This window comes from Brachycentrus maculatus, unplaced genomic scaffold (assembly GCF_059751285.1).
Source record: "Brachycentrus maculatus isolate JH-2025_06_01 unplaced genomic scaffold, ASM5975128v1 h1tg000757l, whole genome shotgun sequence".
Classification (NCBI taxonomy): Eukaryota; Metazoa; Arthropoda; class Insecta; order Trichoptera; family Brachycentridae; genus Brachycentrus; species Brachycentrus maculatus.
Window position 1 is genome coordinate 191,867 of NW_028281487.1, and position 18,695 is coordinate 210,561.

At 27.8% G+C, this 18,695-nt stretch overlaps 1 protein-coding gene across 2 annotated transcripts in view; it reads left to right on the top strand.

The window, feature by feature from the left end:
* LOC148300278 (putative inorganic phosphate cotransporter) overlaps window positions 1-17,771 on the top strand; it is a 39,670-nt gene extending 21,899 nt beyond the window's left edge. For both annotated transcript variants that reach the window (XM_088275016.1, XM_088275014.1), the window contains exons 4-11: window positions 3,136-3,274; window positions 3,944-4,164; window positions 6,155-6,304; window positions 7,225-7,357; window positions 10,893-11,017; window positions 11,677-11,796; window positions 12,807-12,942; window positions 16,125-17,771. In XM_088275016.1, coding sequence (XP_088131142.1) covers window positions 3,136-3,274; window positions 3,944-4,164; window positions 6,155-6,304; window positions 7,225-7,357; window positions 10,893-11,017; window positions 11,677-11,796; window positions 12,807-12,942; window positions 16,125-16,177 — 1,077 coding nt within the window. In that variant the 3' untranslated portion in view covers window positions 16,178-17,771. The remainder of the gene's footprint in view (window positions 1-3,135; window positions 3,275-3,943; window positions 4,165-6,154; window positions 6,305-7,224; window positions 7,358-10,892; window positions 11,018-11,676; window positions 11,797-12,806; window positions 12,943-16,124) is intronic.
* The last annotated feature ends 924 nt before the right edge of the window (window positions 17,772-18,695 follow it).

The window sequence follows — 18,695 nt, forward strand, 5'->3', positions numbered from 1 at the left end:
CACAGAGTTCTTCAAATTCTTCTTTCTTTATGTCGAGATGTCAAAATGTAAAAATTACCTTCATGTGGAGAAATCAGGATTTTTTAATAAGAATTTGGACACACCTAAAAATGGTGTTAAACAACTAAGAGTATATTGCCTTTTCCTCTTTAATTTTATTTCCCTGTGACTGAGTTTTGTCGTTACCGACATCATTAGACTGGCCTGATTAAATAAAGGTAAAAAAAAGCTTTTAAATGTATATATGTGTATATAATATTTATATATGTACCTTCAATTTCACTTCATTTTATATTTAGTGTTTCGTATTGTAATTTTTTTAATTCTTTGTTTTATTAATATTTTTATGTATTATATACTGTTTATACTATATTAACCATAACAGCTTGCACGCTTAACCTTAAGAGTTAGAATACATATTAAAAACAAATTAATAAATTAAACAAGAAATTAGAATAAGGTTCAAATCAAATATTGTCGTGGGTATGTTATTTATTACTACCCGGTAATTAAAACAAACTATCGAAATTAAGGTCATAAGGTTTAACATATTATATACAAGTATGTCTGTAACGAAATCAATGCTTAAAAAAATTTTCAAGGCAATATCGGAAGTAACCCTTCGGTCGGGAACTTAAATTTATAGCTTTTCTGAACCGTTACTATCAACATCCTTGAAAGGGTAATGACTGAAAAAATCGTGATGGAAAGAAGACCATGGAACATATATGTTATACTCGTATATTTCTGGTGCGTTCACGATCAAACTAGAGATAATTTACATCGTTAATCCATACATTTGATTAATAATAGATAGGTGTGTTCGCATTATTGATCACAAGGTACCTACCTAAATTCATCAATCTTATTCAAGATGTTCGCGGAGTGATTTATTCATAAGCACATTTTTTATTCGATTATTCTTAAACTTTTTTGCGAAAAGTACACTTTGTTAATACAGTATATGGTAACAATGATGTAATCATAACATATATAAATAATAAAAGAAATATAGAAGTATTTAAGACGTACCTACTCACGTTGTTTTTTTTTTCTATTTAAAAAACAATTAAATGGCTTTTATACACGCAAAAATAACACAAAGAAAAAAACTATTACAAAAGTATAAATCTTCATAAGTACTTATAAATAATTAAAAATGAGTCTAAGTCCCTCTCCAAACACAAGAGCTTAGTCTCTTTCTTGGAGAGGAACAGCGTAACTAGTAATAAGATATCTGGAAAATATAAAAGTCTACTAAATTTAAAAAAAAAGTCTTTTGTAACTAAATCTAAAAAAATATGTATGATATAAATGTACGTGTTTGTTTTTAAATATAATACGATTTTAAATGTTTTTTACTGTAGTCAAGTTATCATGAATATTTTTGGTTTCGCCAGTTTTTTTCGTAATCTTAATCTTTTTCCAAAAATTGCTTTTGGGTTTGTAGAAAAAAAGGTATAATTCTAATATTTTGAAAAGTATGAATATGAAGCAAATCCAGTGTATTGATTTGTATCATTAAATAAACTCGGTAAAATATACGTAAAATATAAATTTCCAAAAAAGATATTGATGTATTTATATTTTGGAAATGAAATTTCCAAAAATTAATGAAACTTTGATAAGGTAGGTACTGAAATATATTTTCAATTATTTATTCAAAAAATGATTTCCTCACTTAATTAGAGTTATTAAATTAAAGTTTTGTACTGACATTTTTTGGTGGAACTGCATTTTATACAATAAAATAAAAACCATGTAGTTTTTTCCAAGTTAATTTTATTTGACCAGCGACCGGACATCATCATCTGGTTAAGATGTTGATGATGTCGGTTACCACGAAACCCGGTCACTGGTCAAATAAAATTCACGTGGAAAAAAAACACATTGTAGTTATTTTATTCAATAATTAGGTTTTGTCTTAAAACAATAATTCAATGCACCGAATTAAATTTTGAGAAACACCGCATTGAAATCGATTTTTTTGTGAAAAATCACACTTAAATCATTATTCAGCATCCCGTAATCAATATGATGTTAAGTGGTGGTCATAAAACACAATATAATTTGCAAAACTTGCACACCTGTTCACATTTCGCATAGTTCCAGGTGTGTGATCAAAATGAAAACCGTAAAGTCTTGAGAACTATTTTTTAGGGACTCACTATATAATTATGTCGGAAAAAATCTTTTAAATTTTTACCGACCAACTGCAAAAAAAAAATCTTTTACACGATCAAATTATAGCCAGGTGTGTTGTATACAGGCTGAGGTAAAATTTTATATACATTTTGAGTGTGTCCAAATACTTGTTCGCAAATCTGGATAAGCTCCGATTAGAAGTTTTTTTACATTATTTTGGCATCTCAACATAGATAGAAGAATATGGAAGTCTGGGCATTTACAGGGCTAACGACCGTCATAGGCTGACGAGATGTCAAAAATAATGTAAAAAATAGCATCTTATTGGAGATAATCCAGATTTGTGAACAAGTATTTATACACACCCAAAATTTGTAAAACAATTATAAGCTTAAATAAAAATTGAAAATGACGTTTTCTAGCATTTATCAACTTTGATTTTGAGTTTCTGCTTAATAAAAGCTCTTCTCATCCCATCATAGATGTCTAAAGACAGTCTCGCACATTTGTGTTTCGAGTTTGATCAATACATCTAGAAGATTTAAGAATTTGAGTAGTGTGGTTGTCAATCATGGGTAGAATTGGTTAATGTTACACGTCTGTAAAGAGATCACTTAAACCAGCCTATGATGGTCGCGAGCCCTGTAAATGCCCAGACTTAAAATGTTGTGTTTACTGTTTATAAAGATTTATATACTTGATTTTAGTGAACAGATATTAATGTACTGTTTTAGATGTAGAAAATATGATTAACAGTGAATCTACAGTTATTTTACTTCTAGTTACGTTTTTTTGTAAATATAAATCAGAAGTTAAATAAATATGAACATATGTACAGAATAAATATGTGTAAAGAAAAATAAATTTAAATAAATCAGAGGTAAATTAAATATGAACGGACAGTAACTAGGTCTTGATCATCGAAACGACGTTGATTTATCAGCAACAAAAAAAATTGTATATTAATTATTTTTATTTTGTTTTTCACAGGGCGGGTGGCAAGCAGTCTGTGCGTGCAGGGTCATACAGGGCTTAGCGCAAGGATTCTTCTTACCAGCTTTGCACACCTTCATTGGAAAATGGGCTCCTGTTAGTGAAAGGTCGAGATACAGTACCTTCGTTTACGGAGGTTAGTAAATATATATTTTTAGATTTAAACTTATAATTTTTCTTTTCGGTCTATATTCAGGTCTATCTTGAATAACAATGATAATGAAAAACAAGTTGTTAAGTTGTAATTCACAACTAAACCTAAGCTAATCTAACATTGGCAAAAGCACGGAAGATTTTTCCCAAACAGATACCCAAATTCTTAGTTTTTTTATGTCGATATTTTTTGAGTAAGAAAGTAAATAGTTATATAGGAAACTCACAGAATAAATGAACTTTGTGAAACGATGATATTTCTGGAATATTTTTGTACGAAACATGTATTTATTAACTTCTTGTTTATTGGTTTAAATTTACTATATTTATCATATTATAATTCTTCTTCTTACCTTTATCTACTCTAAATGGTGCATAGGGCACTTCATCGTACCAACTTAATGCTATCTTGATCGTTCATTGCATGAAAGCAAGGTCATCAACTCTGCGCTTCTTGATCCAGTTCAGGGTGATATTAAGTAAATATGAGAAAAAAAGTCAAACATTTATTTTGACCACCTTAGGAATCGATCCCGAAATCTCCAGCCTGGAATCCAAATGCGCCTACCACTTTAATACAGAAGCGGAATTAAATAAAAATAAACACAACTGTAAATGTGGTTTATTAATTAATTGATTTATTTTATACCAGGAGCGCAGTTTGGAACAGTGGTGTCCATGTCATCGTGCGGTTTTCTTGCCGGCAGTGCGTGGGGCTGGCCCGCAATATTCTACACCATGGGCCTTGTGAGCGTGGTCTTTGCTGGAGTGCTGCAACTCTTCGGATCCGATAGTCCTGCTCAGCACAAGACGATATCCGATGAGGAGAAGCTGTACATCCAGGAATCTTTAGGCCAAGTGCACATTCACGAGGTGAGATACATGAAAAAAACTCATGACACTTTTTTTAATAACTCTCTATATGTATTTGAAAATAATATAATATAATATAATATGTTTTTGAAAAGAAAACAGTTTTTATAAGGTAAAGTGTTAAAAATACTTTTTAATATATATTTTTTTCTTATATATCGTAGGCATACAGGAGAAAGTGATCAAGTGCATTGTTTTACAAAAACGTGATCATTGACTATTTGATATCTTACTAGTTTAGTATAGCCCTGAAAAAATCCCAAATGATTTTAAACTTGGAAGTATAATATATTGACTTGGTAAAAATTACTAATGCATTGATGTTTATTTTCTTGCCAAACAAAAGTGACTTAAATGGCCCTCCTGAACATTTTACGTTTTGATAGTTGGTCACTTTCTCCTGTACGGCTGCGATATATAAGAAAAAATATACATCTTAATATGTATTTTTAACACTTTACCTTATAACAACTCTTTTCTTTTCAAAAACATATTATAATTTCAAACAATTTTTCTTTTAAATGGTGTTTTAAGAAAATATCAATTACGTAAAATGTTACATGGATTTTGAGAAAATTAAGTTGCGACTACTGGGCCTTAATGTGTACAAGGTATATGATTACATTATTACATATGGCTTTATGAATTTTCTATGAAAAGTATACAAAACAATACCTTTATGAAGATCTTGATTTTTTTTAAATCGATCTTGGCAAACCAAGGTCAGAATTAGCTGACATTGAAAACTGATTTGTCCAAATGTGAAAACATAAATTTAATTATCCAAATGTACATAAATACCCACTTTATCTAAAAATTTATCGGTCCATTTGTTAATTTATGTTTTTATTTTAAACATTTATTCAGGATTATATTTGAATAACTAAATATCGACGTAATAAACAATCAAATCAACCTTACAATTTATTGCAATAAAGTATGTGATTTTCTGTTTAATGTCATGTTTTTTTCTTATTCCAATGAATTAAACGATTTTCATAAAGATGACATAAATTTTTAACAAATTTTGCATTGAAAATTAGGTAACTTTTGATGTTTGTTTTCTTACCACATATATTTATTTGTACGTTATTAATTACGTCCGTTATTGACATCTAAAAGTGTCAAAATCTTATTTATTAAAAACTGTCCTAACCGCATTCCCAGATCTGATACAGAATCATCAACGCATCCTGACATACCCTCTCTTGCAAAGCATTTTTTATGAACTTATTTTGGTAAATTATAGAAAATGTAAAACATATTGTATTCCGATTCAACTGTAAATTAACATTTAATAGCTTTCAATGTCCCTGCCACTGACAATCTGAATAAATATGTACACGATTTTAAAACCACCACTAACATTCTAGAAGTTCCCCAGTGTAGGCAATGAATGGGATTAGTATTATAGTTAGTTCAGTTAGTCAGCTATTCCACCCGACGTTGGTCGGTACACAGACGCCTCCACAGCCCCGACAGCATAGCAGACAACACAGAACAGTGCCTAGGCATTTTCAGAACATGTTTTATTTATAGATTTAGCGTTTAATTTGTAGAACTCCATTTAATATATCATTCCAGTGTTTCATTTGAACATTTATTGTATTTATTTAAACTTCATGTACAGAAAATAAATAAGTACATTGGAGGGCTTATTGCTAAAAAACAATATCTTCAAACCAACGAAAAACAGACTAGTGATATTGGTCAAAACGTTTGATACCATATATAGCTGTTTGCATTCAGATGGTAGATGGTACTTGAACATTAAAAATTACATAAATTACAGAATGATGTTAGAAAGGAATGCAAAGGAAAAAAGGAGTTATGGGAAAGAGGTAGAGGGTTTATCATAGTATTTCCCTATCAACCATTATTCATCGACATTCTATTACGGACCCCTTTCACAAGTTAAGATTTTCTTTTATACGAAAGCTTGTTACTTTGTAAAAAGTTTAATAATTTACCAATATTGTATTTTTTTTAGAATTTGAGGGTACCGTGGAAGGCTATCCTCACAAGTTTGCCAGTTTGGTCTATAGCTGTAGCTCATATCGGTTGCTTTTGGGGATATGTGACTCTACTAGCTGAAATTCCATCCTATGTTCACAAAGTACTAGGCGCCGACATCCAACAGGTAATATAATGTTACTTTAAATGTCTTTTTTAACATTACAGTTGACTTTCTTATCTCAATAAAGCAGAGACATCTAGCGGAATTTAAAAGTAGTACTAAAAGTGACGACAGTGGCATCTAGTGGTGTTTCCTAATTTCAACCATTCAAAAAGTTTAACGACATCTTGTGAAATTTTCCAGAACTACACAAGAGGAAGTGCGATTCCGAACTAAATATTTCAAATTAACTGAAATTTAATATATATATATATATATATATATATATATATATATATATATATATATATATATATATATATATATATATATATATATATATATATATATATATATATATATATATATATATATATATATATATATATATATATATATATATATATATATATATATATATATATATATATATATATATATATATATATATATATATATATATATATATATATATATATATATATATATATATATATATATATATATATATATATATATATATATATATATATATATATATATATATATATATATATATATATATATATATATATATATATATATATATATATATTTATAATTGTAAGCTTAGGTGCGTCATCACATTTGAAAGATAGATAAATACCCAAATAGGACTCCCATATTCTTAATCTTTTTTGAGATGCTGAAATGTAAACTTTAAGAGTGTATTTTGCTTTTTTTTTAATAAATTACAATTTTTGACAAAATTTGTGTCGGGTTGTGGTCCCGTGGTTAACACCGAGGAATCTGGAGTCAGAGTATCTGGGTACAAACCCACTCTACCACAATTTAATACCTATTTTTAATAATGAGCCGCTCAGGCTCACGGGAATAGCATGAAAGTATTTTTGTAAATAATACAAATCCAAATATTTCATTTTACTTTATTTTTATATTTACAGAATGGTGTTCTCTCATCTCTACCGTATTTAGCTATGTGGGTGATGAGTTTCTTCTTCAGTTTCTTGTCGGACTATTTCACCAACAAACAGGTGTGCTCCATAACCGCGGCCAGGAAGATAGCCAACACAATAGGTAAATATGTAATATGTCTAATTACAGGATTTTTTTTAAACCATTATCAGCACCCCAATGGTGCATAGGGCACTGCATCATATAAACACAGTGTTATCTTGATCGTCAACACACGAAGGAAAGGTGATCAGCCCTCCGCTTCAGGTACCAGTCCAGGGTAATATTGAATAAATATTAGAGTGAAAAAATCACTTATATTTATTAGACCCCCCTCTGGGAATCGAACCCGGGACCTCCAGAACGGTAGCCGAGCGCGCTGACCATTACACTACGGAGGCGGACAGAAAAATACAGGGATGGTGAACCTTTTTGAGCCTGAATGCCAAAAAACTTTTTTATTTCAATATAATTTAATTTTTTTTATCTCAACATAGATAAAAAAATAATATGGAAACCGGGCATTAACGGAACTAACGACCGTCATGGGCTGTTTAAAGTTATCACTTTACACACGTGTGACATTCATCAATTCAACCAATGATTAGACAACCAGACTACTTAAATAACAAATGAAAAATAACTCCTATAATTGAAGATAATCCAGATTTGTAAACAAGTATTTAGCCACACTCAAAATGTTGTAGTAATATGTCGCGTGCCACAGGCCATGGAAATAAAAATGCATCAAATGTTTATGGTACTGGAAAAAAATAATAAAATACTTTTTAATGGCAAAATAAAATAAAAAAATAGACTTTGTCAAAAAAGATCTTAAGCGTTCAAAAAAATAAATCGTTGAGCCGCGCTCAGAGCTCGACGTGTGCTCGATTTTTTAAAAAATAATTTATATTGGATACTTTTTTAATAGAAAAAATATATTAATGTATATTTTTTAAATTCTTTACTTATTAATAAATCGTTTCTTTTCAAAAGCATATCATTATTTAGAATAAAAACTTTTTTTTTCAATGCAAAAACGATGTTTAAATCATTTACGTAAAATGTAATCTGGATTTAGAGAATATAAAGTTTAAAAGTTAAAGCAATTTAACGAATATTTGGCCTTTAAACTTCATAATAGTGAGATTTTTGTTGTTGTATGCTAGATGCCATTTTTTATATCGGATTCATAGCTGGTAGCTTTTAATATAAAACGAGAAGTAGTTTTTTTCGTCTGTAAGTCTACTTTTTATGTCTGATTTAATAAGGTTTTGTATATTTTTGTAAAATCACTTTTATTTTTCACTTAATTCTTGTTCTTCTTTTTAATGGCTTTCACCCATCTTTGGTGTTAAAGCCAGTGTCGAGTTTTTTTTTATTTACACTTTTTACATTTGACTTTCAAGTGTTAGTATTCCTGTTAGTGGGGTTAGTTTTATTAGTAATATTAGTTTGTTTAGTGAGTTATTTTAGTGAGTTATCATACACTTCATACAATTAATTTTAAGATGTTTACAAATTATTTTACATACAAGTTTGTCAGGAGAGGTTAATAAGGTTAAGATGTTAGTGGGAAATGGTACATTTATGCTAGAGAGGTCTGAAAGGAAGCTCGTGTAGCCATAATTCAACGGGCACCCAAAGAACATGTGATCTAGATCCTCCTCTTCAAGACAATATTCACATATGGCAGTATCCCGGACATGTCGCTCACTCCTTTCAAGAACGTCATAAATCAAAAAACTTGATTTTTCAAGATAACGTTTTTAAAGTTTAAAAATATAATACAATGTATTAAAAATAAATATCAAGCCACTTATTGAACTTTTTACTGCGCAACAGATCTTTTTAAGTTTAATCTGAAGGTTTTTTCTCCATTTGAGAGATATTTACTATATTTAAAAAAATAATTAAACAATACCTTTTCTTAAAAATGCAAAAACAACACTTTCTGCCCTGTAGCGGGTAAATATTAAGTTAAAAATATGCCTTTTTTGCTGGGATATAGTACATTTTCTGAGCATTCCGAAAACATGTACACCTGAAAATTGACGATTTTTGATTTATGACGTTCTTGAAAGAAGCAAGCGATGTATTCTAAATTAGTGAGCACTGCAACAGCAGTGGCTTAATCGCATTTGAACTTGTTTAGATTTTTAACCAGGTTTCACTTAATTCACGTGCCATGCAAAATCGTCTCGCATGCCAGAGGTTCGCAATTCCTGTCTAAAGACATCATTTCTGGCGGCATTCTCGAGATGTTTGCTAAACTGCAGAAATACCTGGATAAACATCGGATCGATATTTGTTACACATGCGAGCACCTGTCGCCATCGAACGACTCATCTATTTGTCGCCAGACAGAGAGATCATAAATTATATTGACTATTGTTATCAAGAAGTCTGTTGATAGTAATTGTTTTTATGCGTGCACTGATTAACAATACACATTTCGATTTTTATCTTTGCTATCAAAGCCAAACAACGTAAAATACAATAGTAAAAAAATAATCATTTTGATAAGTGTCAATATAGTGGAAAATCATATATAATATTTAAATTAAAATATTATACAAAAATCACTTGCCAATATAATACAATTTTTTTATTTATTTATTAAATACTGGTTTCCCGAACTATGGATTTTCTCAGCAGGTTGTTTCGGGATGAATTTTACATGCATTATATGAAGAATAACTAATAATGTGTTAATTACTTATTTAAATCATAAATATCACAGTTGAGTGAGCATTCAATAGACCTTTTTAACTAAAGCATAAATATGCTACCAAATTTTGAGTGTGGTTATCAAATGTAAATATTAGTAAATGTTACATAATGTGTAAACTGATCACTTAAACCAGCCAATGACAGGTCATAAGCCCATGTAAATGGCCAGAGTTTCATTTTCCCAACTCAAACAATGTCGGGTTGTGGTTCCGTGGTTAGTGTCGCGGACTCTTAAGTCAAAGTTTCTCGGTTCGAACCCACTCTACCACAATTTGATACCTATTTCCAATAATAAGCCGCTTAGGCACACAGAAATAGTATGAAACTGAAATAGTTGTGTAAATAATAAAACACAAATATTTTTTTCAAACAAAAAATAATAAAAAATAGACTTAATTATCATTACAATATCTTAAGATATTGATTTATTTTTATTTTCATATAAATAACTCCATGTTTAAGCAAAATCAAAAATTGTCCCCAAAATTTGGGACAATCTCAAAAAACTCAATTGTACCTATTTTACTTTTCACTTAATGCATGAAATTAAGTGTATTCAAGCATCCGGGAAATTTAAGCAAATTATTTGACTATATTATATACCTACCAGCCAAGTGTAAATGTTAAAAAAAATTAAGAATTGTAAACTGGTTCTTTTGTCTTCCGAGGAATCTCTTCAAATTATGTACAGATATTAAGAACCTTATTTTGAGGGTAATTTACAAATATTTTTGGTACGTGCCATTATGAGGGCAATTTACATCTATTTTTGTAGTGTGCTATTTTGAGGGTAGTTTACGTCTATTTTTGTAGTGTGCTATTTGAGGGTATTTTGCGTATATTTTTGAAGTGTGCTATTTTGAGGGCAATTCACATCTATTTTTGAAGTGTGCTTTTTTGACGGTAATTTATTTATTGTTTTCAGGAACGTGGATGCCCGCCCTAGGTCTTCTTGCACTTTCGTACGTTCCCGCCTACAACGCTCCTCTGGCAGTTACGATATTGGTGATCACTATTGGATCCCTAGCGGCAACTTTCGTTGGTTTCAATGTAAGGCACTTTTCTACTATTGAACATGTACAAATTGATTCTGCAATATCTTCCGACCAAACAAAAACAGATTAGAAATATCATTTTAAGTATTCCTTTTTTTATAATTAGTGGACAGATAGATAGTGCTTGTGTTATATTGTACATACATTCTGGTACAAAAGGAACAACAACAAAAATATGTAAATTATTATATGTTTCAGTTTCAGTGATTACATAAAGATTTTGAGAAGACAGTTTACTATCATTTCTACGTTTCTCTTATTATACTAATCATTTCAATTCATTCATTTTAAATATTAGTAAAAATTCAGCGATCATTTGTTCGAGTCTTCTAAATGCATAAATGTTGACAAACTTTATTATATTTACATATATTACGAATGATATAAAAAAAAGTCGAATATAAATAAAAATACAAAAACAAAAATAAATATTAACTTCGAATAAGAAAAATGTACTTATGTATGTATAAAACTTTTTTGTAATTTTAAAATAACTTAAACATAAAGAATAAAACACAAATAATTTATTTTAAATAGATTATGAACACCACGATTTTTTAGTATTTTAATTTAAATAAATCAATTATTTACGTTAGTAACACAATGTTGTAAGCACTGATAAAATAATTTAATATTTTTTTCTTTTTCTTTCAGATAAACCTAATTGATCTCGCACCGAATTTTGCTGGAACCCTCATGAGTATCAGTTGCTTCTGGGCTAATCTCTTCAGCATCATGACTCCTATCACCGCTGGGCTTATCCTCTCTGATGATGTATGTACATCTTCAATTTTCAAACTAACAAATACATGATCAAAATCACTCGTAAATGAGTGGAAGCTTATAAAAAATAGATACATGTATTTTTCGAGCAAAAATCTTTTTCACTAGATCAGTGTCCCAGTAGCAGCAAAAATCACTGAAATATTTTAAATCGGGATGAATAATTGTGTCCTGCCAACCATACGGCTGTTAAAGTATCCTGTAGGACTCTCTTTCAGCCACGCGTAAAGAGATTTTCTTTTGAAAACATGAATGTAAAAATAAAGCACTTGTAAGGAACCACTTTTTTTGGTTTGTTAATGTAAACACGACTAGTTTTGAGAACCATAGATGTTCACAAGTGAAAATATAAACAGTATTTTCATCTTTTCATGATAAAATCTTTAATTTCATTAATTGATTCGGCAGTCACTTTGTGGTAAAATCTATCCATTTTTAATTAATGTTTTACTTAAAGAAACAGCTATTACCCCCTCTTCAACCTTCAACGTCCCAAGGACCCAACTCTAAAATTTAGAATAAGCTTCACATACAGTGTTGAAAATGATGCGGAAGGCATCGAAACACGTGTCATAGTAGATTTTAAGAAATAGTGGTATTTACAAAGTTACTTGTCATGTTTACACTAATAATCATAAAAAAATGGTATTAAACAAGTAAGTGTTTTCGTTTTATATTTTAATTCATTTTATTTCACAAAGTTAATGCCAAATCGGTAAATTTTATTAAATGATATATTAAGTAATTACTTTATGTTTCGCTTCGTTGAAATTATTGAAATCAATATTTTTTTGTAAGAATAATGAAAACAAACATTATAAACTAAAATTTAATGCGTATACATTAAAAACATAAATTAAAAGTTAGTGAGAAGAGTCTTGTTAAAAATGTAGAAGAATCCCTCTTCGGAATACCTTTTCAGACACATGGAACATATTAATATCCGGGGTGATATTGTTCAGCATAGCGGTAGCTCTGAATAAAAATAATATGCTTTTCAGACTGATCCAGCACAATGGAGGATAGTCTTCTTGATCGCCGCCGGAATTCTCTTCATCACAAATTTGTTCTTCATTATCTTCGGTTCTGCCGATGTTTTACCATGGAATGAGCCTGCGTTCCTTCACGCATCCACAGGTAAATATTATTTCATTTAATATTATTTTTTATTAAATAAAACATCTTTGTTTTAATAACTTTTTATTGGGAAATTGTTTCTCCAACCAGTTTCAACAAGAACGTTGTCATCATCAGGGTTTAACATAACCTAACCTAACTTAATTACCCATTCTTTTAACCCGCTCACTCACCTTACTATGAATATTTTAATGTTTTAGAGTTAGCATATGTTTAACCCTTATAATGACAATGTTCTTGTAGAAACCGGTGAGAAAAAAACTACCAGTGAAAAAGTGGTTGAAAACAAAGTTGTTTTATTTTATAAAATGTGCCACAAAGTATCTATGAAAAACATTCAAGAATATTATATTAATTTCAATATTCAAAATATTTAAGTGGACGTCTTTGAAGTATTTATTTTGTATAAGTTGTTGGTCATTAATATGTGGGCACACTGCGTACATCAAATGAATAATGAGATATCAATAAAAAAATATTAGCTGTATTATATTATCTTTGTAAAATCTGATTGTTATTTTATCAGACTTGTTTTAGGGAGAAAAAATATTAAAGCGGTGCCAACAATTAAATGATTGAAACATTGTGATCATTATCATCGCACTAAAAAATAATTAGGAATTTTCATTTTTATGATTATATTAACACACTTTATATATTGTTCGCCTTGGTTACCATTCTGGAGGTCCCGGGTTCGATTCCCAGGGGGGGTCAAATAAATATAAGTGATTTTTTTCACTCTAATATTTATTCAATATTACCGTGGACTGGTACCTGAAGCGGAGAGCTGATCACCTTTCCTTCATATGTAAACGATCAAGATGTATGTATTGTAATGAAATGATAAAAATAATTGTATGAAATACCGGACATATTCATTTTTAATTCGATTTTTTTCCGCCCCGTAGTTAAGTGGTTAATGCGTATAGCTACGTTGCTGGAGGTCTCAGGTTCGATTCCAGATTCTTTAAAAAAAACATTCGAGCCCATGATCTCCAGTATAGTATCTAAACTGTTATAGTTTTAACAATACACATCCGTTTTCATTTTTAAGAGATATAAACTAAATATGCAATAAATCCTTGTACCTACATTGTAGGCAAAATTAAAAAAAAAAGTGTTAAGTCATAATTTAATATATTAATCAATGACGTTTTACCGTGATAAAAAATGATATGTTTAATTATTATTTTATGTAATATTTAAATAACATCAAGATTGCATTAATTTATTTTTTCAGCGATGCAATTATAGCATACCAGTTTATGATATAATTATCATGTGCTCAAAACAATACAATATAATTATTTTGTGAAGGAAAAAAAAAACAGTTTTGATAAATTTGTTTTCTAAGTATAAATTTAAAAAAAAACATGTGTTACGAATGTTGTTAAAATGATACTCCGTTTTTAATGTGATTATATTTGTATTCAAACATCTCGATAGTATTAACTATATTACAAAATACTACTATCCCTACTATACTACTATCCCAACTACAAAAAACTATTATATCTATTTATTACCCTATTAACCTATAAAGCTAAATATTTTGTTGCCCGTTACTTTAACTTTTCACCTATAAATGTCATCATATCTACATCTGTTAGTTTTCGAAACTAGTCGTGCTTAATGAAATAAAAACATTAGGTGGTTAATTTTAAGTGTTTAATTGAAAAAAATATTATAATATGTAAATATATATAAATATATATATATATATATATATATATATATATATATATATATATATATATATATATATATATATATATATATATATATATATATATATATATATATGTATATATATATATATTTATATATATAAATATATATATATATATATATATATATATATATATATATATATATATATATATATATATATATATATATATATATATATATATATATATATATATATATATAATAATATAAAAAACATTACTATGGTTTTTTCCATATATATATTATTTGACTAGTGACCGGGTTTTGTGGTTACGTACATCATCAGACTGGTTCTAGTCTGATGGTATTTTATATTTTATTATATATGTATTATGAGTTCCACTAAGGAATGTCAGTACAAAACTAAAATCTAAAAAAAATCCATTGTTAACAACATGACAACGTCTTCTACTGTCAATATTCTCGCTGATAAAAAATAAGATTCAGCTCTTATCTTATCCTTCACAACTCTCAAATTAAGACTAACGTTCATATGCAGTGCTTGAAAATGATAGTGAATTTATTGAAACACGTGTCACAAGAAATTTTATGTAATAATGGTAATAACCAAACAAAAGTTCAATGAAAAAAAGTGAAGCCAGTCGTCTTCTATCCAATTTAAATAATTTATTCTCTAGTAAATAATCGTTGCTTTTGTTTTTGATTTTTGACCTACGCGTCGAAAATCAAAAGCAAAAGCATCAAATATTTGAGGTAATACCATATATCACTATATATAGCATCACCTCAAAAATTGACTCATTAAGCCATGTTATTTATATGTTTTCTTTATGTAAATATCATTAAATGTAACTTTGTTTTAAAATCACTTTAAATATTTTATTATAACTTAATTGTAATGTCTACCGGTTTCAAAGCTAACCGCTTCTTTATCATGACTAATTAATTCTAAAATCTAAATAAAATATTTATAGTGATTTAAAACAAAGTTACATTTTGTTTATTATATGGAAAATCACAAAGTTAGTGCTTCAAATATAAATTATAACTATATTAATCGTTATTTTTTGGAGACCAATAGATACCAATAGATGTCTCTAGTGAAGTTCTAGTGATTCAAGAACAAGGTTTCTAAATTGGTTCATATATATAGAACTTCCAAGAATTTGAGTAGTGTGGTTGTCAATAATATAATAATATCCAAAAAATAATATGAAAATAACTCCTGTAATTGGAAATAATCCAGATTTTGTGAACAAGTATTTGGACACACTCAAAATGTTGTATATTAATCGTTCATCGTTCACTTTGCGTAATATCATTGACATAAAAACAGTACTCTATGACTACCGGTTTCTGAGTAACCATTCCTCGTCGGGTCAGCCATAGACTAAATGAAAAGGAGATAAATGATGTTATATTACCATGCCACAAAGTCAACAATGCTTTTAATATACAAAATTATTTATTTATTTTTTTGTTTGTTTCAGATATTTCTCAAGCTAGTGACACCGATATTGAAGAAGATAATTGTGAGCGATGAAAATGTGTGTAGCAAGGAAAATTCTTCACGATATGTGATGATTTTTGAGATTAAAACGACGAGGCATAACCCAGTATTATAATTTAAATATATTTTTTTTATTTAATATAATACGTTTAAAATACTGCATGATAGCGGTGCTTAATGTTTAAATGCTATTCTTTTTATAAGTGTAATATAAAAATAATAATATTTGCGATTTTATTTGTGTATAAAAAAAATCATGGAGATATTTATATATTTCGTATGGCATTTTTCTTACATCCTGTTTAAAGAGAAGTTTTAGTCAGCTAGGCACCAGTAACATGTCGCTCACTCCTTTCAAGAACGTCATAAATCAAAATACTCGATTTTTCAGGAGAACGTTTTTAAAGTTTAAAAATATAATACAATGTATTAAAAATGAATATCAACCCACTTATTGAACTTTTTACTGTACAACAGATTTTTTTAGGTAAAACATGAAGATTTTTTCTCCATTTGAAAAATATTTAGTAAATTTAAAAAAATTATAAAAAATATATTTTCTTCAAAATGCACAAACAACACTTTCTGCCCTGTAGCGGGTAAATATGAAGTTAAAATATGCCTCCTTTACTGGGATATAGGACATTTTTTGGGCATTCCGAAAACATGCACAACTTAAAATTGACGATTTTTGATTTATGACGTTCTTGAAAGGAGTGAGCGATGTGTAAAAATAATTATTTTAAAATATTATCATTTAAAAAAAATTAGTAAAAATAAACATTTTAATAAAAGAGCTTGATCTTATGCAAAAACACATAACATTTTGCAAATTTTCGAATCATTAAATTTTGTTTTTTGAAAATTGTGGTGAAATTTAACCGAGAATAAACGAATAATTCTTTTAAAAAACATCATCAAAGAAAACGTATTTAAAACAAAATAAAAGTTAATTAAAAAAAAATATATGGTAGAAAAACCATCAATGCTGGAATAATTTTTATAATATCTCTATGATGAGAAAAAACACATTTAAAATTTTAAGCTCTGACAAAATAACATTATTATTATTTTATCAACAGTTTTCGTAGAGATGTCAAAATTATCAGTGTGTCAGAAATAATTCAAATCTTTTTTAAAAAATCAAAAAAAATATACAAAAGTAAATAATCTTTGTTTTAACTTGCATTTTTCTTCTCTCTAAACATTATGGTTAAAATATTACAATTCTTTAATACCATTAAATTCTATTTTTCACTACCATATTTTTTTCCTCACATACTTTTCAAACTATTTTAAAATAAACGACAATTTTTTTAACTAAAAAATACTTGAGTAATTGATATTAAACGATGACAGAGTTTATATTTATGAACGATTTCCTATATCCTAGGTTAACTGAAATATAAATAGTATGTAATATTGATTTATAAGCAAAGTGATACTAATTTAAGTGTGAATAATTATGATTATTTGTAAAAATTAATATTTTTGTATTCATGAAACATATTTAAAGCTATGATTAAAATTTACCAAATATTTTTAGGAATCTATAGTTGAATATGTATTTCATATTTTTCAGAAGCATTTTACTAGCTTATGTAAAAGGATATTTAAATAAAGCTAGTCTTTTCTAGTAATAAAAATCTTTTATTCCCTTTTAAATATTTCCTTCTTTATAATATTGGCATGAGAAACTGTTGAGAATCGAATTGTATTAAAGGAATACTGTAAGAGCGTATTCATATACTGGTATATATATATATATATATATATATATATATATATATATATATATATATTTATGTATAAATATGTATTTATATATATATATATATATATATATATATATATATATATATATATATATATATATATATATATATATATATATATATATATATATATATATATATATATATATATATATATATATATATATATATATATATATATATATATATATATATACATATATAAATATATATATATGTATATATATATATATATATATATATATATATATATATATATATATATATATATATATATATATATATATATATATATATATATATATATATATATATATATATATATATATATATATATTTATATATATATACATCTCTCAAATATAGAATTCATTGCATGGCTGGCTGCGCGAGGAACCAGACGTATCTCCGGGCACAATTTTAAAAAATATTAGTTTTTATAAAATATTTTGATAATTTTTTTTAACTCTTTACATTTCAGAAACTCCCTTCTTTTCAAAACCATATATTTATTTCAAAGGAAAACTTATTTTCTTCAACACGAAATAAGTTCTGTATCGGGTTGTGGTCCCGTGGTTAGTGCGCGGACTCTTAAGTCAGAGTTTCTCGGTTCGAATCCACTCTATCACAACTTGATACCTATTTCTAATAATGAGCCGCTTAAGCTCACAGAAATAGTATGAAATTGAAATATTTATATAAATAATAAAAACACAAATATTTTTTTTAAACAGTGTTATAATTAGGAAATTCAATTACATCAAATGGTACCTAGG